Below are 24,518 nucleotides of genomic sequence, written 5' to 3'. Positions count from 1 at the left end.
AGGTCTGATCATGTTTTTTTTTTTTTTTCTTTCTTAATGACCCTGATGCTGTTGGCTATCATTTTGTTGATGTTAGCAGTCATCTCTGTGGTTAGAATTGTTCATAAATTCTATTATTTTGTGTCTCGTAGACCTACGTACCGAGTGCTCCGATTCCCTAAATTGTGCGAGGACACTCAGGTTTAATACTGGCTTCACCACTGCTGTGAAATAAATATATTATTTGATTTTGAAACAGTAGTTTTGTGTTGTTATTATTTAGCCTTTCAGAGGCTATTGCATGGTTAAATCAATGGATTTCATTAAACCTACCACCAGACCAATTTTAGATGGTGACCTGTCAATCTGCCCCAAATATTCCTATTTCATATTATGGCAATGACGCACAAACACATGGAAAAGGTAAGGTAGGGAATTGTTCGCATCTAGTCAAAACGCCACTATATTGCCACCCGGAGGATGAAAAAAATGCAGAAATAGGCATAGCAGGATGATAACCTACTGTTTTACTATATAATAAGATTTGCCCCCTTACCATTTTTAACTGCCCCCTCAGTCACTTCATCCTGGTGCGATAACACTCATCAATGAATGACATGAGACCCATTTACTTGCATCACTGTTAGTTACTCTTGGTGTCACCAATCTGCAAATTACAAATTATGCGTACGCCACCTCGAGACCATGCGCAGAGCTACGCATGTTTTCCCGGGAAGTATCTTTTCATAAATACCGTTTTATGTGTAGAAAACTGCTCAGCACGATTTTAGTGCATACGCACCGTTGATACATGTCGCCCAATAGCTCTTATTATTATGAGAATGAAAAACTACAAAACACAAAAAACTACATAACTATGCAGGTTGCTCCGGTTAAGCATCTGATAAAGTAATGTAACTTAATCTAAGAGCGCAACATCTATTTCCAGTTTATGACACCAATATCAGCACCACAGCTGAAATGACTTGGAGAAAGGATATTCACTTACCGAGTGGTGGGAGCCTTTGTGAGATGTATTATTAGGGCTGTATGAAATGATAATCTAATATCTTATTCTATCATTTGAATAGGTCCTGTTCCATTTTAATGTTATAAGTTACAAGCAAGGCTTGGGTGATGTTATACAGACAACAATGAGCTACATGTGCTGCTTTAATTTTTCACTTTGAAAACTGACATAAGCCTAGAATTTCTGGGCCTCACACAACAGATGTTAAAATATTGTGCATGAAGCATTCTTCTTTTTGTTCAAAAGGCATGGGTTGCCAAAGGAAAAGGAGAAGCTAGCTTTTTGTGTGTGTGTTTGTATCTGTGTGTGGGCATGTGTGTATCTGTGTGTGTGTGCAGTCTGAGAACATCAAAGTGTTTCTTTCTCTAGCCTGTTGCAGGTGTGGGTTTTCTGGCCTCGATATCCATACTGAGTGAAGTGTAAAGTAACCCTTCAGGCGCATACAACATACAGCAGTCAGCAGTGTAGTAATTGCTGAGGTCTGAGGCTGTGGCCTCGGCCGTGACCACGACTCGCGGTGTTTGATTTGAGTCGGCAGTGAGGCTTGTTTTTCATCCTGCTCTGCTTAAACCCTGTAATGAGTGGCAGGCAGGGGTTGGGTGCCTCTGGGAGGGCAGAGGGTGGGGGTGGGTAGATGCTGACCTATTGCACTGCAATGCCGTGGATGTTTTGTGCATGCACAGCCTACATCTGATCTCTTCCATCCTGGTGTCTTTCACCCACGCCAACCACTAATGAAACAGGCTGACCACAGGGCACGGTCTCCCCCACCTCCACCCTGTTTGGAGTGACCATGCTTCTCAATCTTAACGTTTGCCAGGAAGCCCTCCTTCTCTCCAACATGCACCATAGTTTTGAGGGTACAGATGTGACAGCACAACATAGGTTTGCATATCCAAGTTTCAATCTAGCTGATACAGACATTTATCTACCTCCAGGTGTGCCACCAGAGAGGAGCACAGGATTTGCAATCCAACCACATACACCTCAAAGAATTTAGAAATGGCACCCAACACCTCTCTCCTTAAGCATAAGGGAGTTATACTGGGGCAATGATGTTGTGTTTGACAGCATTCTTTCCAGTTTAGTATATGTGTGTGTGGTCATTGATGATGTAGCAAGGCAGATAGGAGATTGATTGATTATCATGTGTAGCACAGGAGGCTGATTTTGATGCCTGGATGATTTGTCAGAGGTTGATCTATATGAGAGTGGAAATTGTAGGGAAAGAGAAGAATCATGTTCATCAGCAGTTATGACCTAGTCCTTGAGTTTTTGTTCTACCAACTGCAAGTTGACATCCTTTGCCTAAATCCTTTTCTCGGATGCAATATTGGCATACGTGCTGTGTGGCCACATGTATCCCCTACACAGTCAAACACATAATAGTGTTTCCATACTCTATAGTACCAACAAAACATAGAAGAAGAAAGAATGTGAATCACAATGCATGCTGTTGTGATAAGTGAGACAGGGGAAGAAATCTGCATGTTAATGTAGGGTTCAGTCCGCCGTGACAGAAAAGGCTGTCCCACCATAGCAAGTACAGCATGTGGTTAAAGAACTTCTGAAATCTGTGAAGGGGTGCAGGTAATGGGGTGCTGTTCTTCATGGTCCCATCACCATAAATTCAAATCTACACCGCTAAGTGGCCCCACCCTGTCATTTAACCAAATGCTGTAAAATGAAAATAAACTCAAGTTCAAACAGAGTGACACAAAACTTGCAGTAAGCCTCCATGAAGTTGCCAAGACTCTCAGACATTTTAACAAAAGCAGAGAGCAGAGTATTTAGCTGTGAGTATTCAATGCAGGACTGCAGAATGCAGATGTTAGAATGCAGGCTAAGAACAGTGGGCTTTCCGATATGTCACATCTCACTACTTTTCTCACGCTGACAGTCCATTTAAACTTCTGTACCCATGTGTCATGCACATGACACAGAGGTGGAACAAGTGGAACTAAAACAGCTAGACAGTTTGACTGGAGAAGAGGGGAGCAGAAACTGTGGAGCACACTGAGGATGGAAAGATGAAATGACTGAGCAGTGAAATCAGGAAGGGGGGAGGGGAAGGAGAGAGAGGGGAGGAGAAGAGAGGGAGACATGAGAAAGGGTGAAAGAGGTAGAGATAGAAAGAGAAAGATGCAGAGAGAGAAACTGAGAGAGGGGCAGAGAGAGTGGGAGAGAGGCACAGAAAACAAGAGAGAGGCAGAGAGAGAGGCGGAGAGATAGAGGCACACTTCCCCTCTAATGAGCTCTGACAGCTGCTGCAGCAAGCCTGTTCCTCAAAAATAAGAAAAAAAGACTGCATTTGGTTCTTAGGCGTGTCCCCCCCTCATAAAACATAACACTCTCATAATGGTTGGCAACATTTATGAATGTCCGTATCATGTGTTTATTATAGGCAGTCTTTATTTCTTTTATTATCTGACAGCTGTTAGCCCTTGAGTGTTTATGAATGCTTAAATCAAACGTTATCAAGCATCATGTAGACATTGTTCAGACAGATCCCTCTGAACTTTTAAAAACAACCACACATACACACACACACACACACACACACACAAATCCACTGTCCACAGTTTTCAGTACACATTGTCCTGCAATGGTTGTTACTCAGAATTGACTAAGAGGCAAATACGTCCAGCTGATAGAGTCTGAATCAAACAAGCATGGATGTTTTGTGAATGCAGCACCCCACTGCTAGGTCTGGTGAACTGCTTCTGATCAGCTTGCCCTTGCACTTTTATCGGCAAAAGAGTAGAGCATCTGACTGCCTGCTGAATTAGTCTCAGCTGTTCTGTGCTCTAAAGGTAGCAAACACTCAACAGAACACAAGTTTTCAAAAGCTCCACATAGCTGAACTCTTCTCTGCACATTGTTCACTTTAATTATGAGGACAGACAAGCAAAGTTATACAGGAATATTCCCAGTTCCACATCTAGAGAAGCAGCACAGGACTGTACAACTACATAAAAAACTATAAAAACAGGTTGTTTGTCTTTCCCCAGTGGTTGCAAGTTCTTTTTGGTTGCTGGACTGGGAGCGTTTTCTTTGTAGCTGGGAGGTTGTGCATTTTGTGCAAAGAGAGGGGATGGAGGTTACACCCTGTGATCCACACTGGGGGCCATGGGGGGCAGCTGTTAGCCCCTGAGACCTGTGGCACCTGTGGGGGGGGGGTCCTCACAGCCCGTCAGCAGTGAGGGATGGGGCTGTGATGCAGGGCTGGGCACCCCACGCATGATGGATGATCTGTTGTTTCTCCCGCAGGTCCCGCTGGGCGCAGTTCCAGTACGACTGCCAGCCATCCACACAGACTGTCAGTGGCTGCAAGCAGGAGAACTACGGGGCCTGCCTGCTGGCCTACACCGGCATGATAGGTAAAAGGGAGAGAAAAAGGGAGGGAGAGGGAGAGAGGGAGGGAGGGTAGGGAACTACAGGGCCTACTTGCTGGCCTACACCAGCATGATAGGTAAGAGGGGGAGAGAGAGGGAGAGAGGGAGAGAGGCTTACCTGCTGGCCTACACCAGCATGATAAGTTGGAGGGAGGAAGGGAATGAGAGAGAGACAAGGGAAGAGAGGGAGAAAGGGGGAGAGAGAGTGAAAGGGAAAGGAGGGAAAGAGGGAGAGGGAACTATAGGGCCTGTCTCCCACACCAGCGTGATAAATAAGAAAAAAGAGGAAGAAGAAATAAGAACAAGAAGAAAAAGAGTCAACTGTCAAACCAAAAATATACAGATCAAGAAAATCCTGAATGGCTCCTTAATTACTGTGAGAGCGTAAACCACTACAACCACAACCTCATAAAAAAATCCAAAACATTTTATGGCACATATTTAAGCAATTAAACCCATATCTAATTTTTTTTTCCTTCCTAACATCCTAAAAGCCCTTGTCCTATTGGTAGAGTCTTTTGCACGCATTATAGCTGCACTTTCATGTCTTTTTCATCCCTTTGTCAACACCAGTGCTGTGGCAACAGGGGTAGTTTGAACTGGAAAGGGAGGAGAGGCAGACGGAGAAGGAGGGGAGGGAATGACTGCGTGGAAAGCCTGAATGAAATGGGGGGAAGCCCCACACATACACCCTCCAGCCATAGCTTCAGCCTCCCTGTATTTCAGTCGCTAGAAACATGAGAAACATTTCTAACACCAAAACTGCCCTCTCTCCTGTGTTAGACTGCCCCACACAAACACAGGGGCTCTACGGGGAGCTGAAAACCCCAGAGAGAGGTGGGGGTGGCGGTCTGAAAGGGGGAGAGGGGGAGGGAAACGACAGGCTGGGAAAAATGGAGGGAGAAACAGCATTGTTAGTGAGAAATGTGAAAGGCTGGTTTGGAGCCAGTGAGAGAGAGGGACAAATTGCTGAGTGCGAATCATGGAGTCAAGCAGATGCCATTATCGGTAGGAAACCGGCGGGGAGCCTGTTGGTTTAGAGAGCCCTGTATCCCAAGACAAGAGAAATCAATGGAGGTTTTTAAAATAAAAAAAACACTTCTGCACCGCGGTTCCATGTATCCCGTTGAAAGGCCATTGATTGCCGGGTATCTGAAACGGCATGTGTTTTTCACTCACCGAATGCATCTAGAAGAGCAGCACATGGCAATGACTGTAGCCACCTCGAGAGCCAAATCAACAGCGAATTTCAATTTAGAGTGTCGACGGGCCCTGGCGCTTACCGGCACTCCAAGTGCCTTTCGCGGCTCGCTTTCAGCTGACCCCCAGCCAACCCCAAGTCATCCGCCAACTTGCCTCTCGGAAAGTTTCAAGCTGAGAGGACAATTCTGAAAGGTCAAACTTCAACAGGTTCCCCCCTAAAACGAGTCAACTCAGAAATTGCCTTACACCTATAAATCTGCTACTCTGGGAGTATTTTAGGGCTTTTTAAATGGGGTTTTCTAAGGTAAGAGCACAGAATTGGATAATGTCAGTTTAAGTGTTGAAAAAGGTCATACCATTAAGGTCCAATCTGACTAAATGGTTCAGGCCTGTCACATTTTCCTGTCTCTCGCAGATCACATTACCTTACATGGCACATGGGTGTTATGCCTTCCCTTTCAAAAATTAAATGGTGGAAAGGTGGAGAGGTCTGTGAGTCTTATCTGAATTCTGTGAAGAATGAGTGCCTTGACAGTCAGAGGGAAGTGAATTTCCATGAGTCGCCATACATCATTTCGGTTAGAAATGCTGCTATTGATCTGGGGGGGGGGGGGGTGTGCTGTTTGGTGTCAAACCGAAGCTAGATTTTGGCCTGATGTCACTGAGAGTTTAACATCACAACAGAATGAAAACCAGGCCTCTCTCTTTACAGGCAGCACCATAACTCCCAATTACCTGGACAACTCCACCTCCAACGTTGCTCCCTGGTGTTCCTGCACTGCCAGTGGAAACCAGAGGGAGCAATGTGCCGAGTTCCTGGCCTACTTCAACGACAACTTCTGCCTGAGTGAGTTTATCCCTTTATTATTTATTATATCTATGCATGGATGGGGGATTGAAAATATTTTTTAAGATCCCTGGAACTACTGAATGAGGCTGTGGAAGGCTTTGTAGGCCTGATTTATGAATAGTGTTCTGTGAGGCTGCTTTATGAAGAGGGTTTTGTTTGGTTGGTTTCAAGGCTGGTTTATGAATATATTTCTGTCTGGCTATTTTATGAATAGGGTTCTGTGTGGCTGGTTTTGAGGCTGGTTTATGAATAGTTTTTTGTGGCTGGTTTTAAGGCTGGTTTATGGATAGTGTTCGGTGAGGCTGGTTTTGAGGCTTGCTTGTTTATAAATGGTGTTTGGTGAGGCCGGTTTATGATTAGTGTTTTGTACATTAGGCCACAGATGCTTCCTGAATTTCATTTTTTTTTTTGGGGGGGGGGGGGGGGGGGGTGGTGATTTAAGCAAAAAAAAAAGTCTGCAGACAGAAGAAATTAGGGTGCCACTATATAGCACCCTTTGCAAGAGATCACCAGAGTGCACTTTGTAGTGCACTTTGGGGAGAAATAATGACTCCATAGTGATTGTTATAACTACTGTAATGACCCCCAACAAAGGAGAGGAATAAGAAGCCAATAGGAGAAAGGCCCAAGTAGCTTATCACTATTATTGGTATGTCCACTTCATTGTGGTTGTGGATAGAACATGGCCTTCAGAATGGGAGTGGCAATATTCCCCTGTGCACTGACAGACTTGCACTGCATTGGAATGTCCTCCCATTGCCTGATTATTTCTGGAGTGATGATGGAATTACATCTGACCTGCAATGAAACCTCTGTCTCCTGATTGGTTTCAGGTCTGTGAAGGTTTGGCATGAGGGTGCCCCAACAGGAAAATAAAGAATAAAAATAATGTGTAATTATTTGTGTGTCTGTGTGTGTTAATCTGTGTGTGTTAATGTGAACATGCTCTCAGACTGCATCTTGAAATTATAGTCTGGACTGTCAATTTGTCATAACTTCAAATTAACAATTATCATGATGCTACAGTCCATGTTTGTGGTTATGCAAATGTAGAAAATTCCAAAGGATGTCACAGTGGTTCCTCTGTTGTATATTCTTCATTAGCTGCTGTTGCACTTTTACACAAATGTACCCACATTCAGCATCACCACAGACCAACAGCAGGTGTTAAATTCTCAATAGATTTAAATGGTAAAACAAATATGTAACATAACCTAGCATAACTGGCACAACAAATAGGAGTATAATTGCTGTGAAAGTAATGAAGTAAAACTACTTTTATGAGTCTGCACAAATGTCTCTGATGAATAGGGCCTCTGCATACCTGCAAACAGATACATTACAGTGTGTTGGAGCTGCCAGACTTGTTATTTATGCATGATACAATGTCACAGATGCATTCATCTCTCTTCTCTTATCTGCAATGCATAGTTAATAGTTTTTCTTTTATTTCTGTAAAGGTACGATAAGATAGCAGCACAGTAACAAATAAACTGCTTAGTGTCTTTTTCCCTCTGCAAAGAAATTGTGCACATGAATTAAAAAGTGACCAGGTGTTCCTGAAGTATGGCCATGTTAGTCGTGGTACTCCAGATTTTCTCAATCAGTGACTCAATGCAGCCAAAGAACAATGCTCTTCTTCATTAAACATTTGTATCTTCAATATATCCAACAGTCGAAGGATTTTCTTCTGTTCTCTGACCTGCAGCGAAGGATGTCTGATCCAAAGACTTCGAGAGTTTTACGTCTCCTGTTCCTGTAACAAAATCACGATTGCAAATGAAACCTGGTTAGGCTGGATCTCAGTCCATTTACTTCGCTTGCAAGACAAAGGTGGCAAGCTACAACTTTGTAGCCTTTGGCAACAGGCTAGCTAGCTACAAGTATTGTTTACAAACTAAATAAATAATCAGTAATAATACACAGTATGAGTTTTTGTCATTGTCTCACCTCCTCCCAATTAGCTAGCCAGCACTATGCATGAGGCTCTGATTAAAACAGCCTGACAGTAGCCATTTGCTGTCTGACTGTTTCTGTTACTTGGATTCACACACTCATCCTACCACTTGCTGTGTTCATTGTAAATGCAATGGAGCACTCACTTCAATTGTTCAGATGGCACTGTTTGAACAATGTATGCAGGGAAGGTGCACTTTACTGAACGCGCCTCCAGTCCGCATTCTGAGCCAGTGTGCATGCAGCAACACTCACCTGCACAATTAATAGGTGGAACACCTCTCTGGAGGCAGCCATAGCCTAAACAACATTCATCTGATAAATGACACAGCTCTGATGAATTATGTCATGGCAATTATTACTAGATATTTGCTTATTTTGGCAAAGTACATGATTGTAAGGGTCTGTGTATTTCATTAGCAATAGCAAGTGCACCTCCTGAAGCCAGCACCATAAATGAGGAGGCATTTCATCCTCTAGCAAGGTGTGAAACTCTGTGCATTGCATCGATTGCAAGTTCAGCTCATGCATTGTTGATCTTAAGGACTTCCAAGGAAAGCAGGTGCTCATGAATATGCATTAGCAGCGAGGCTGTTACTTGTCTGATTCAGATCGCAACTGATATGTGTAGAGTCTCTGTAACTGCCAATTATTCTGAATCAAAATACATTCCAGGCCTGCCGGGTCATTAATATTCATGAGTAGAGCGATAGAGAGGCAGTATTTGCCAGAGCTCTTTAGGGGAGAGCAAAGCTGCTTATCGGCAATAGGAAGGAGTGCAGGATGCTGCTGAATCCTGGCTGTCTCTGGGGTCATGACCAGTGGCGGAACTAGAGTTTTATACATAGGGTGGCCAGGGGGTGGCCAAGGCTACTTCAGGGGGTCCATAGACCATGACAGAAAATTAGTGTGTAACTCTAACCTGGCATCTAAGGAGCATGAATGAAACCTATGATTGCTGATTAGAGGTAGAAGTGATAATTCACTTAACCCAGAGCTCTTCAATGTGGCAGATAGTGTGGTCCACTAGGGTTACTTCACTAGAATTCTTTAACATACTATGAACAGCACTTGTCTGTACCTTGGAACTGCAGCTCAATTTCTCTCTCTCTCTCTCTCTCTCTCACACACACACACAGACACACACACACACACACTGTACTGTACTCACATACTAGAGAGACTTGAGTCACTCTGTTTTCATGAATATATAATCTGGGTCTATAAGTGTTGAACATCCATCCAAAATATTCTCAGAAAATAAAGCTCAACCACCAAGGAGATAACATAGCATTTGTGTGTGACATCATTTGCATAGTTTATTTATGGAAATAAATGTACAAAAAAACACACTGAAATTTGACATACCAGGTATGACCAACTTGTACAGACCTCTCTGATCCACCCAAGTCAAACAATATGTTTTTTTTCTGTCTGACTGAAAACACAAGATATGCCTGCCATAGGCGGAGTTTGACATTTGCGCTGGGGGGGCAAACATTTTTTAACTGACGCAAGTACACAGTCCAACTGTTGCGTGGCGTGTTACGCATAAACATACAGTGACAGAAGACAATATTGCCAAGCTTGCCATAAAGCCAAACAACAAAGCGCATCAAATCAGTTTCTGACCACTTTGTACTATATCACACATCGGCTTACGTAGGGTATTTGTCTTTCACACATGAGCGCACACAAATGAAGCGCACTAACTGTAAAGTTAAAGTCTGTTAAAAGTGAAATATCAATTTGTTTATATTATACTGTTATGCTTTCATTTCCCATGTACCCTTTTAAAACATTTAGTGTACACATGAAATAATTTCGTGTGAAATTAAAAACTATGAAATATGCATACTCACTCATATGCAACTTATTGCTCAGCAACAGTGTCGCCTGTTGTTACAGTAGGCTTGTAAAATATATATATTAAATAGCCAGTGTCCTACCTAGTGTAGAAGTAAACGCCTTTTTTTGCGACCCACGTATATATATATCGACTATCTTCGTGTTAGGTTATGTCGTCCTCAATGTGAAGGCTCAAAAATGAATTTATTACAAAACCAAACATAATAGAATTCAGATTTATTTCTTACAGTCATTTTATTTTATTGCATTACTGTAGGGTTGTCAAAATAACGCGTTAACTTAGATTAATTAATTACAGAAAAAAATAACGCGTCAAAAAATTAACGCAGATTAATCGTACTCCATGATGTCCCTTGACCCCATACGTCAGTGTGCATTTAAGCAATATCACACGAGCGATGAGTGCTGTTATACTGAATATAAGCACGGCTGTGATTCGGTCGTAGATGTGAGGCTGCAAGCCGAGTGCCGAAGATAATCACAGCCATGCTGATATTCAGTGTAACAGCACGACTTCGAGTGTGATATTGCTTTTATACACAAGGCTGTTTATCAAGTAACGATAATTTGAGACAACAAATTATGTTTTTTGTCGTTTATTCGGCTCCGCCGACAAAAAAACACGTGTTGTCAAACAACACATAAACAGTTTGTTGACTGCAGGTTAGTTAGCTAGCTAGCAAGCTTCCTGCTTTTTATTATACACGAAAAGGCTAGCTAGCTACTTTCGTACCCGACAGCAGACTCGCCAGCTACTTTTTATCATACGCGTAAAGGCTAGCTATACGGTAGGCAAGCAAGCCACTTATCATAGCCCACTACAGGCTACCAAGCTAGTTTTTAGCATACATGGACGGGCTATATATACGGTAGGCTTGCTAGCACACTATTAGATTTTGATTAATTAATCATAAAGCATGTAATTAATTAGATTAATTTTGGACCTATTTTAGACTAAATGTAGTGACATATTTCAGCGACTGGGGGGTCAATGTCCCCCCTCCCTCCCCGCAAACGCCTATGATGCCTGCACAAAATATCAAACAGAAATGGACTTGAAAACGAAAAATAATTTTGGTGCCCACAAATATTACAAACTTAAACAATGTTCCCTGCAATTATTGCAATTCCCTGCAATACATATAATTTCCCAACAACATCCCCTATATAACCAACTAACTACATTCAGCCTAAGTTACTAGTTAGATCATGGCTAGCCCTACTCTGCAGTAAATAGCTATAATTTCTTACACCTTTACGATAGCAAACAGGCTATCTGCAAATTGTGGTAATCTTTTGAATAACGTTAACAGATTGATAATAATTGTTCGTTTTGAGTTCAAGTACGAAAATCTGACTTAATGGATTTCAAATTGTTAAATGTTAACTTGCTGAACACTGACAGCTGTAAAAGTTACCCCACATTAGCTAAACACTCGTATAGGCTACTGTAACTTACGACACTGCAGTGTATATGCGTGGCATGTATTATTAGCACAGATGTAAACATAATGTTAGGCTAAATTGGGAACCGATCTCTCTTATCTGATTATCTGTCTGTTATGGAGCCAAATTGCCAATATGCATCTACACAGCGACTTTCGTAAAAGTTGTCCAGGAAACCTAAACCCGATGCTAAAATGCTTTCGCCACAGGTCTGCCATAGTTGTGTCAGTCGCTAGCGTGATTCGTGAGTTGTGGAAATATCTCTCTTCCTCGTCCTCGATTTGAAAAAGGCGCCGCCGGATGTGAAAATAAACACTTCTTTCAACAAGAAGTGAAATTAGATGTCAATCAGCATCAAACTGGCAGTGACAGCAAATGAAATTTTAGAGTGGCACCCGGGGTGGCCAATCAGATATCAGGGGTGTCCAGTGCCACCCCAGTCACCCCTCTGGCTCCGCCACTGGTCATGACCTCTGACACAATCGCAAAACTGTGATCCCTATATCTGCACTTTATTTTCAGTTTCCCTCTGCAAAGAATGCTGGGCAATGTTGTTTCAAACCCAATGGCCTAGGCTGTTTTAATTTGGTACAGGTGGCAATCCAACTACAAGGTTTCAAGTGAAAATGCAGTGTGTGGGTGAGTGGTACAATTTTAGCACATCCAATTCGCTGCAGGAGGCTGTTTTGTACAGACTATGGATTTGGTTTGGGGGAAAAATACTTCCAGAAACACATGATATAGCACCTGACCGAAGAAATTATTTACACTGTCTGTCACAAGGTGAATATTGTCAGGCAACAACACTAAAGAATTCAGGTGATGGTTTAACCGTAAAGGGGGTGGAGCTGTTAGCTGGTATCCGAGTGCCATCCAACAGCGCAATAACTGTATCAGGCTGTTTTGACCTCCAATGGAGTCAATCAACTGTTACCTCCTGTCTTTCTCCTGACTCTCTCGAGAAAACGAGTAGAGAAATGAACTGATAAATGAACCATGGAAAAAAGGATGAAGCAGAAATGCACTGCTCAGAGCTCCTGGCAGCTCCCTCTATTCCCTCTGTCAAGATAAGGCTATTGATACAGAGGTGTTTCTTTTACTCTCTCACTGCTGTTTCTAATAAAGTTTGTCTCTCCAAACTATACCTTCTTACTGTGTCCTATTGCTGATAGGGGATTCAAATTGCCCCAGATGACTCAATAATTGAGGGTAATTTAATTTCCCGGAGCAGTTAATGGAGCAGACACAGAGGAAAGAGTAGGTAGCATCAAGCCCTTCCAGAAGCAAACGAAATTAGTTTAAGTGGGAGGGAGCGGAATTGAAGCGGAATAAGAGAAAACACACATCAACCTGGTATCCCCTCAGCGTACCCCGCTGAAACTTCATAGGGAAATACAAATGACCTTTTGCAACTTGCCATGCCCTTTACTGTATTTAAAATCTTATTTAAAAAAGAATGTGGATGTCACAATCTCAAGATCACAAGGCACATAACTCAGGATTTTGACTTTACCAACAGCTGCAGCAGTTCATTTGAAATCATTTGAAGTCACAGGAACCATTTTCTTTCAGAGTCTGGGAGACTGGGGAGGGCTGAGCTTGTGTGCTCAAATTCTCCATGTGGCATTGCCTTTGCAGAGGACCACACACCTCACCAGTGTCCTGATGGAGCTAATGTGTTTGTGGCAAGTGAACTGCTTCAGAAAAGTTACTTCACCCAACCTGGAAAACAACTACTAAGCTCATGACTCAATGACCCCCATATCGTGAGGCTCCATCCTAGGTAGTACAGTGGCTATGTTAACTACAGTGCTAGGTAGTACAGTGCCTATGTTAGCTACAGGGCTAGGTAGTGCAGTGCCTGTGATAGCATTGTACTACTTAGCATTGCAGCTAAGAATTGCAGTGCCTATCTTAGTTACAGCATGGAGCTGTGGGTCAGATTTGGCAGGAGGTCTATGTAATGGCAAAAAGTAGGTGTCTTGCAGGATTGCAGGATAAGATGTGTCACTGGACATGGGGTAAGTTTATCTATTAAATATCAAATGTGCACATCCATGTATTGCACCGGTGACAGGTAGTCACCATTAGCACAACATATAGAAGCAAGAGGACACCCACACACAGTCCTATGCTCCCAGTGAAGATGTTTTATTCAGAGTGGCAACAGCGCTCCTTCAGCATAGTCAAAACCTTGCCGGTGCCTCTAAATAAAAGAGCAGCTCTGGGAGTCTAAGGCAGAGTGCGGTATTCTCCTCTCTCCTCACTGCTCTTTGCTCTTTGGGTTGATCCCCTGTCAGGCTTTGTCAGGCAGGCTGAATCTATCACAACACCAATCCTGCAGCAGGTATGCTACTGCCTTTGGCTAACACCAGTCCCTTCTCCTCCAGTGACACCACAGCCTTCAGAATGCCCCTCAAAAGTAATGTGTGCTTTACCGAGAACAACACATCCTTCCGACTGTCACGCTGCCTTTTCCAAACACATCTCTAAGATGTCAGGAAGGCAAAACAAGGGAGATTACAACACATAAATAGAAGCAGTCCTCAGATTTGTTGCAATTATTATTCCAGCTGTGTCAGCTGATTATCATGTAGTCTAAATCTGTTCCCATCATTTAACATAGTGTCTCAGCTGATTATCAGGTAAAGTCTAAACGTGTCCCCATTATTAAACCTGTTGTGTCAGTTTATTATCAGGTGAAGTTTACACATATTCCCATTATTTAACCTTGCATCTCAGCTGATTATCAGGTAAAGTCTAAACCTGTTTCTGTTATGAAACCTAGCATCTCAGTAGATCATCAGTCTGGATGAGTCTGCAGAGGAGGAAAAAGAGAAGAACGGCATGAAAGCTAGTAATAGAGACTCCTCTTTTCTGTTGCTAATTATACATTAGCATATTTATGATGTAGTTATGATAAAAATTCAGTAGGGAATCCAATGACGTTGGTCTGGTGAAATGAAGATGGTGATGACCAAAAGGACGAATTTATAAGAAGCAAGAATGCTGACGGTATAAAACTGGCAACCTTCATATTCAAGATAATTGATGAGTCCTCTTTCCTGGAAAAGAGATATGATCATCTAATGAGACTAGTCACAGCTGGTGGACCTGCCAGGAGAGAAGAACCAGCTCACCCTGTAATCTGCATAACAGGCAAAACGAGAAGGCCTTAACAAGCCTTGAAGCTACTGAAATATGTGAAACCTGAGGGCCTTTCATATGTTGATTAAAAAGTAGAAGCTCAAACAAGCTGATGTAAACTTGTAATGGAAGTGTACAGTGACATTTTACTACACAAGGCATCCTGCCTGCATTCAGCCAAAAAGCAAACTATTGTGTGTACTATTGCATTGTTGTACTGACTTTGTAAAATCTGTTTCAGGCTATGCATAACCACAGTATGTGAAGTATATGGGGATCCCCCTGTCGGAAAGTTAATTCACTTGGTAGCTGTATCACAGTGCTTAAAGCCACCTAATTGTATCCCAGTCTCTTATGTGTTCCTCATTGTGCCAGTGCAGCAACAGAATGACAGATATAGCACCTTAAAACCCAGCTGCTCTGCATGAATACTGACTCAATAATGAAACTGAATATATTCATGTTATACACTTCATTTTTGTATATGCAATGTACATAACATTTGTGGCCCTTTCATGTCACACAGTGCTTTATTCCCTCTCCATTTGTTGGGCATTTGTTCTGGAGATTCCCGTAAACACCCAGCTGCACTGATAATAGAGAATTATGCCCCATGTAACGAGGGCCATGTTACCCACAGAATTCATCACAAAATGTAATGATGCAAAATACCACTGATTCATCTGTATATTTGTGTGTGTATGTAATACTGCAATTATTGTGATAAAGAGGTACATTTATTTACATTTGGATAAATAAAAGATTTTAATATTTACAGATATGCAATCCTAATATAAACAGCCATAATATGTCAAATAAATTTATGATGGGTTCACACGGTACTCTGTGGCTTAGGAACAGGGAGTTCTGCAAGGGGCAAATATCTGAAATCACAGCTCAAAAGCCACGAATGTGACTGAACTTTTAAGGGATTTGGGAGAGAAACTCAAACTGTTTCTTTCAGTAACCTCTGGCTATGGATGGCTACTCCTCATGTTTGTCGTAGTCAACAGATCACTGTAAAAGGTTTTAAACATCTGAATACTTGATTAATTTATTAATTGTCAAATGAATTGCAAAGCCACAAATGGAAGGAATGACCTTTATGTTATTCCCAGAGCTCATGGGGAGTGATTCTGCTTTGCTTGCTGTAGTTTAGATCCTTTATCTATGATTTATTGATATGATACAAAAACCTGCACATCAACTGAGAATTAACCATTTGAGCAATGGCCCTGAATATTTAGGAAGATTTGCAGAGCCCTCTGAAGCAACAAGAAGTGGTACAGTAGCTGCCTTGCTCTCTGTGTCCACACCACACCTTTACAGAGTCACTCACCGGCAGACAGTACGTGAGTGCTCCATGCTTAAACAGCCATGTCCGTATGTTTACAGGAAGCTTTGAGCTGTTTCATGGGGGCTGTGACCACAGACCCTCTGCTTGCATCTGATCCTGCTATCCATCTCTTACTGTTCTTGTCCCCTGATCCAGCAGGCCACCGTGCACCAGACTATTCACAATACGAATACACTGTAACTCCTCTAATGATGGCCAGGCTGCACTCAAATAGGTTGACAAAGGTACTGTATGTACCTTTACACTGTAAGCAAGGGTTATACATGTGTGTGCGGTTTTACCTGAAATCTATGTGGTGTTTCATACATGCTTTGAAATATTACTGAATGCATTCCTTATTATATGCCAGCAGTCTTACTGCTGGGGCTGGGTTAGGATTTTAAAGGGAGAACTATAGTGCAGCTGGAAGTGGTGTTGCTGGGTAAGAAGACTGGCGGTCTTCCCTCTGGTTAAGGTAGACACAAAGTCAGTGATGGGGACACTGTGCCATAAAATGTGCCACACTGGATGAAATGCTAAACTGAGGTCCTGATGCATCATGATCATTATAGATCTTACTTCACTTACTTCAAGATCTGTAATGGGGATTTTCCTTGTGTCCTCACAACGGATCAGTCTGGCCATTTATTGTAAACATTCCCCAATTTAATTGGCTAAATACATCCCTCCTTTATCACTGAACCTGGAAAGGCAGGAGGATGCAACACACACACACATTGACATGTACACACATACACACATATCGTATTTTAAGAGAAGTCCTACCATAAGTATACTAGATCAATCAACAGCTAGTGTGTGGGCGCTGTGCATAGTTGAAACAGATTACCACACTCATTAACACTTAATATTAATCTGCTGTCACTGACGCAGCACCTGTACAGATGCACGATAATGCTCTTACAGCATTGTGGCAATGTTGTAAGCGTGGTGGTTGCTGGGTTGAAAAGATAAGATTAGTATTTTTATTTTGGAACACTGCGACAGGCGCAGACTGGAGAGCGTGCAACATTCGAGGCAGCAGACAGTCATCAGTCCTTCTGCAAGACAAATACATTTCTAAAAAAAAAAAAAAGATCCAGCTATCTGCCAAAATGAGTGTTCACAGAAATCCTGTTCCAAATAGTCAAATGTGTCAGTTAACAGGTGTCACCCAGTGACAGGTAGAGAGAGAAGCCCCCAGAACACTCTACTGTTCCAGCATTCCCTGTTTCAGATCTGCCACTTTCTCCCAATGCATAATAATCTCATGTACTGTATTGGTTCTGTCTGCAGGGTCTTGCATAACAATTTAATCAAATATGCAACACGATGCATATGAAAAATGTTTGTTTTATCGCATATGGCACCTCTCTTTTCCACTATCAATACTTTATTTTGAACTTTTTACGTAAGTTTAACCAATTAAATGGATATATATGAATACATTCTAAATTGTTTCTACATTGAGGCACACCAGTGGATACTGCTATGTAAGGTATAATGTATACTATTTCATATAAATGCACTTTCCACTGTGTACTCTACAGTAGCTATGAAGCTTTGGAAGCATCAGGCAGAGGTGTATTTTAAACTCTGAGAGTGCCTGGCTTTTCCTCAGTAGGGCTTGAGGAAAACTGCCAGCTCCATCCAATTGGATGAGCAATTCTGCATGTGCCTTTAAAAGGCATTCATAATCATAGCACTAACCCAGTTTATCATGGGTCTCACGATTTACCAGTCACCTTTAAATTCTGCTCTCCTGAACAGAAAACGCCATCTTGGCCTTTGGGAACGGGACGGACCTGAGCTCCACCCCCATCCAGCCAGGCCAGCCAAGCCAGGCGACGTACCGCCGTGACCCAACTGCTGCCCCGCCCGTCACCATGGAAACAGAACAAAACATCCTGGGCCCGTTGATACCCACAGAGGTGAGGCATGCCCAGGCAGGGTGGGGGCTGAGGGGGATGTAGGATGGCATGGCAAGGGGGGGAGTGACCCCTGTCTCAGGGCCCATTCTGGGCTGCCAGTGCGGGCCGTGTGGTTCTCCTGTTGGGGGGGCCAGAGGTTCTGCGGATGAGTCCAGCAGTACACACCTAGCAGCCAGTTCCCTTTGGAGGCTGATATCTACTCAAGGCATGTCAAAAAGAAGTGGGCCAAACAAATTGGGTTCATTAAAGTGCTTTATTTTCTTTAAATGGTACATGTGAGCTCATGTATGCTGTCAGCCGGTAAAAATTGTGTTTAAAAGCACTTAGCATGGAAAAGCTGTTTCCATGGCTCTTTTCAAAATGAAGGCCTGGGAAATCTTCTCGTTGCGACTGCAAAGCAGGAGTACTGAATGTTGAAGCCTATGTATTGCCAGCTCTTCACAATGATTGCCAATGATTTGCATTGTTTATGTATTTCTGTACAAGAGGAAATCCTATTTTGTATGTCCATTACGAGTAATGAGCAGTGTTTCCTTTTGGCACATCTTGGTATCTCTGGTATGGATGTTCAAATACACAGTCCTCTATTAGAATTAACCTTACCGTAACCTTGCCCTGCAAGTCTGTACACACTGCTGATTCTGCTGCATAGTCACAACCCCTAGTCATAGTATTATACAAATGTAAGGTAACAGCAAAAGAATGCAGTACTCATGCAGAATAGTTTAGTCTTATACATCCTTAATAAATCATTTACACTGGAGAGAGAATTCTTGTAGGTCGCCCTCTTCAGGGAAGCTGTGGCAGCAGCTGGATAAACATCAGAAGTTCATTTTTCCCCTACACTGGTGTGAAACTGTGGAGTCTTGATGTTGTTATAAAGAGTGATGACAGAAGCGTGAAGCCTCGGGAGAAAATGAGTTGATAAATGCAGTATCCGCCTTCACTGGAATGACACAGGAATGATGGGTGGAGTCAGGAAGCTACATTCATTATGGGGAAGGGTGTGAATCTGCTCACAGGTAATTACCCCGGCTGTGCTGGCAACATACAAGGGGGGACTGTGGGTTCCAGTCACGGCTTTGCCCCTGAAGTAGTTCAGTGTTTTTGTTAAATGCCAGTGTTACCTCTGGCCCTTAAAATCACAGTGCAGCCCGTTAAGTAACCACAAAAATGAATGAAAATAATTGTGCTGTGCTGTGAAAAAATGCTTGCAGTTAATTGGATGTCAAGGTCAAGGATGAATGTTCGATTGAATCATGCCCTCAGTCTTCAGCACTGAGCAGGCAATGTCTGATTGCTGCCCTGTCAGTCATGCAAAGCCTTTTGGCATGGGTAGTGAAAGGCATGAACATGAGGAAACTAAGCCATCATGATTGGACCATAGCTTAGAATGAACAACCTATCAAGGATAAGCAACACCCTGGGCCTGAAGCATCTCCTGATGGCACAGCATCCTGAATCTAAATTGGGCAAATAATTCCAGACCAAGACATGTGTTATGTGTCAGCGTTACTTTAATAGGGACAAAAATGCCTCCTATCCAAATGTTCTCATAGCTGATATCTCTTCCCCCAGACCACCGAGAAGGACAGACTGTGGAGAGACCCTACCTTCCCATCCCCAGGATTCTCTGACCATGCCCTCAGTCCTGCCCCCAACAGTCTGGTCTGCTGGAGCTGTCTTCTGCCTGTGCTGCTCTTGTTCTGCCACCACTAGAGGGTGCTAGAGGCAACTTTGGGGACTCGACACTATGGAACTCTGGGGGTTGGGAGAGGTGGAGAGACATGTATGTATGTATATTTGTGTGCAGAAAGAGCAGGAGCAAGTCTCCACCTTTCCTCTTTACAAATTATAATTATCTCTTTTTGTGATCTTTAATCTCAGCGGGCAAAAAGCATCCGCGAATCTTTGAGGAAGTGTGTGTGTGCGTGTTTGTGTGAGACAGAGAGAGAGGGGCTATTTTTACCCGATACATACTGTATGTATCCAGACGCATCAGGAATTAGCCCCCACAGGAGACCAAACTGACCTTCTTTAAATTTAGCCAATTCTACATATGTACAGGGTGCCCCTAAAAAGATGGCAGGGGTGAGGGTAGGGAGGGGTAAGAGGAGAGAGAGTTGGAGGGGGAGGGGGCAGAGAGCTCCTTATTGTTGGAGTTACAGTCGTGTTTTGACGTCTTGTAGATTCATTCTTGTGAGAGAGGATCCTCTCCCTCAGACAGCCACTGCGCCACAAGAATTGACATAGTGATTCATAATGTAATTTTCAGTCAATGTTTGAATCAATGACGTCATTTTTCATCTCAATGTCATTATTTAATTCAGTCCAAAAACAGAAGAAGAAAAGCCTCTGTCATCAGCCCATGCACCAAAACACATCTTAGAGAAAATGAGAAGAAAAAGACATTAAACCAGGAACTTTTTTACCATGCATATTTCATTCATTCTGTTTGGATAAGAACTAAGCTGCCTGTACCCCTTGGTGAAAAGGGGACATATTACATCTCTAACAGACAATACTGACGGGGAACAGGCTCTAATACAGAATTGGTTGGACAGATGAAGCTCAAGTGAAGAAGGGGACTGCGTTCATATGAATGGATGTGGATCAGAGAAGACATCTCTCTCTTGTGAGTGACTCCGAGCAGAACCACGCAGAACCACCCCGGGCTTTGAGGACATGAGATAAAGAGGGATTGGGTTTCCACAGCAGCGCTTGCACCATTCATTTTGCTCACTGACTTGACCTTTGTCACCTTTCACCAAGTAATAGCAGGGTGGAGGGGTTGTGGGCAGGGGGTGGTCACCGTTCGGACTTTTGAAAAGGCTCCTCTGACCCCGGGATACTGGATTTGCAGGATTATTTGGAAACATTGCTTTCATGTTTATGCCAGCACTGAAGCAGTTGGTGAAGGAGACAGAGGGCAGGGCTTGGTACCAGGGATGACATGACGTGTGCTACAGTGTGACAGGAAAGCTTTATATATATATATATGGCCAATGAGAGAGTTCAGACCTGGGGGGGGGGGGGCGGTTGTGAATTTCGTACATCAGAATACATGTTATTCGCTGCAAATAAAAGCTACCGAATGAAACACAGCCTGGTGTCCATTTTTTTCTCCTGCAAAGCATCCTGGGGCAGAGGAGGGGTTGTCTATTCACTGCAGATAACCTCTATCCTCAAAGGAAGCTTTCAGGACACCATGGGACCCCCCTTCATCAGAATTTTGCACCTCATAATTCATAAAGTCTCCGTCTGCCTTTTTTTGTAGTCAGTGGGCTGTGGTCACTGAATAAAAAGCTATAAAAATGATAAAGCTGGAGCTCCATGGAGCAGACAGCCTCTTGAAAGTTTAACGCTCGTGCCATGCTGAGAAAATGTAGCCACATCGCTCATCCATTGACTGCCATTACATCCTGTAAAAGTAATGGGTGATATTTTCTCCGCGTTTTGGGTCATTACACAACTGGGACGAATCCGCTCTTCAGACCAGGTACAGCACAAGAGGAATAGCCAGCACAAAAATAGTCTCATGAGGATAACAGCCACACAAAAGGCCCCAGAGTCTCCCAGTTCCAGCTTTCAGGAGTAATAGAGAGTGCATGTCTGCTTTCAAGGTGATTGCTGACATGTGGTATGTAAATAATGCCTACAGTGAGGGCTACAGGCAGTATACACCCTACAGGCAGAACACGCACCAGCTTCTGGGTGCAGGCTTTAGATTGGGTTAGACCTGTGCCAAAAGGCAGCACCTCTTCACAACTTCTCAACCAAATTTGTCATGGGTTATTTAACAGGAAAAGGTCGTTTTTATTAAGAGTTAAAAGTAAAAGGCTGTAAGATAATTGAAATTGATTTTTTTTTCTTTCAAAAACTGTTTTTTTTTTTGTTTGCTTTTTTTCCATTTGGTGTGCTGTGTGTGTGGTTGAAGACACTGTACATGTATAAAATATCCTGTTATATGAGAGCATTGGCCCATTACCCATTTAAATAAAGGACATTATTTTATGAATGCTGGTGACTAATATTTAGAACACAGTCCTTTTATGGCCCGACATTGTTATAAGGGGTTATGCAACACTGACATTAAGAACATGAACTGTGGCATTGCAATCACAGAGGAGCAAAAGGGAGAATCAGTGTGAGCTCTCCTGCTTTTGTCAGAGCTCCATGGCAGCAGCTTGCAATCAGGCCCCTCCATCTCTCCCTGAGTCATGGCAATTACAGAGACACCAAGGTTAACTCGGCACAAAAGCAAAAGCACAATTCGCGTTGGAGGGAGCTACTGAGGATGGAGGGGGGCAGAGGTGACGCGCTACATCCAGCAACGAACACAGATATGCTGGAGCCGCTCATCTCAAAGACTTGATATGATTGCTTACCATCAACCAGCAAATTGGCCTAAATGATGCCGTCCTCCCTCCAATCTAGGACCCATTCCCAAAGTTCATCTCAATGGTTACAGTGCATTTTAGATTTGGCGGCTGTCAGGGTGTGGCTGACTGCTGCTCTAAGCCCCATGGCCGACCACTAAAGGCAGATATTTTTAGAATTTTTTAGAACTCTGGTGAAAAAGTTTCAGTACTCATGGAAAATCAGTAAGGGAAAGAAAGAGAAACACCTATCTAAAAAACATTACCATGTCAACAGTCATACCATAGTGCAATTGACATTTTATATTACACAGCTGTACTCACCTGCCCTAAGTTATTGTATAAATCAACACATTTACTTGATGTTCCAATAATAGACTATTATTTCACATGGACTATTATTTGAGAATAACTTTATATTCCATCATTTTAATGGCTTGCCACATTAAGCTGATCCAAAATATCTAAATAATAGCAAGCCTGCCAAACTCATCTTCACTTCAGCTGCATTGCAGCACAAGTTATTTGCTGGTTGGCAAAATGAGTGAGTGCAAGATAGATCTGTCACAGCTGAGAAAACATCTTAGACAAAGAGGGGCCAAGATATTTTAACTGGATGAGGCAGCGGCTTTCTACGGGTCATTAAATTATGTTTCTCATATGAATTCACACCCAGAAGTATATGGCATGAGACAAAACATCAATATAAGCTCAGGGAACCTGAACGATTCTGTAGAACATTTTAATGAATCCTTATTCACCACTCCATTATTTTTTAAATTCACCTTTATGGAGAATGTAGTGAGGGAGTTTTCCTGGCAGAGGAAGAAAATGAATCATCAAAGAGGAAAGTGCCAAGACCTGAGAGTGCTCTCGAGATAATGCAACTGAAGAGATGTATGAATTGCCCATGACTTTGCATGTTAAAAACATGCAGTGAATAGTTAAATTTAGTTACAGCATCCTCATTATCAAACTGAACGTGGCTAAACAATTTCACAGAATCATAACACAAAGCTAAAAATAAATTGATCTCACTACCCTGCAAAATTTATTTATTCCTCCTAAAGCTTTAAAAAGTATTCTTGGCTAACTTACTAGTCTAGCCCTTTACATCAGGTTGTCAAAGAGACAGGTTTAGGCTCAACCAAAAACAATAAACAGTAAGTTAAGTTGTTGAAGTCGTGTGATGAGGATGCTGTTGTCAACCTGCTAAAAACCTGGCTTGATCAGAGCATACAGGATCAATGACAGGGCATCAGTGTATTGGTGTGGACCTCATAGTGTGTCAAATGCTTATGAACTATGATATACTTCAATTGAACTACGAAGCGCTTTCGAACTATAGTAATTGCTATTGCAAAGATTTACTTGTTCTGATCAATTTTCGGACAGGTCAGAAAACTTTCTCAAGGATCACATTCGGTGTCAGGTTGCATGATTACAAACGCAATTACAAACAGCAGTTTCATGATGTGCCAGCTCTGGGTATCATACTGTTCTCACTGCTCACATCTGTAACATGATGTCTTATCAAAGTATTTTTATATCTTCCACTTGAAACAGCATGTACAGGGAGTCCAGTGAGGGAAGGTGTTGCTATGGTTTCAATCTCACTTGCTTTCAGTCACAGTTAACGGCTTAAAGAAAAATTGTAGGACATTTAGAAGCATCTTTATAAAATGTTCCATTGTCAAATTCTGTCCTACACCATTTCCATTCATTTTATGTCAATGAGCAGTTCAAGCCATATCCATGGTTTAATTCCCCATTTAATTAGCATGTTTTGAGCAATCAAGCAGTATTTGTAATGGTGGTGCATGTCCTCTGTTTGGAGTATGTGAAACCCTGCTGATTACCACTCCACTCCAGTATTGTGCGCAAATGATTTCATCATCATTTTATTCATCTACTAGTCAGACTGAGCAAGAGTTGCCAAACATAGGCTGTGCTTAACTGACAAAGAGAAGACCATGAGGGGAAAAAACTACCTCTAT

General features: G+C 42.5%; 1 protein-coding gene across 1 annotated transcript in view; it reads left to right on the top strand.

The window, feature by feature from the left end:
* Window positions 1-21,813, top strand: part of gfra4a (GDNF family receptor alpha 4a) — a 109,136-nt gene extending 87,323 nt beyond the window's left edge. Inside the window, exons 5-8 of the mRNA XM_036516437.1 lie at window positions 4,280-4,389; window positions 6,320-6,454; window positions 17,982-18,142; window positions 19,721-21,813. Of these exons, the coding sequence (XP_036372330.1) occupies window positions 4,280-4,389; window positions 6,320-6,454; window positions 17,982-18,142; window positions 19,721-19,861 (547 nt within the window). The 3' untranslated portion in view covers window positions 19,862-21,813. The remainder of the gene's footprint in view (window positions 1-4,279; window positions 4,390-6,319; window positions 6,455-17,981; window positions 18,143-19,720) is intronic.
* The last annotated feature ends 2,705 nt before the right edge of the window (window positions 21,814-24,518 follow it).

Source organism: Megalops cyprinoides, chromosome 22 (assembly GCF_013368585.1).
Source record: "Megalops cyprinoides isolate fMegCyp1 chromosome 22, fMegCyp1.pri, whole genome shotgun sequence".
NCBI classification, from domain to species: domain Eukaryota; kingdom Metazoa; phylum Chordata; class Actinopteri; order Elopiformes; family Megalopidae; genus Megalops; species Megalops cyprinoides.
The sequence above is the reverse complement of the archived record's forward strand: the minus strand, read 5'-3'. Positions and strand labels throughout refer to the sequence as shown.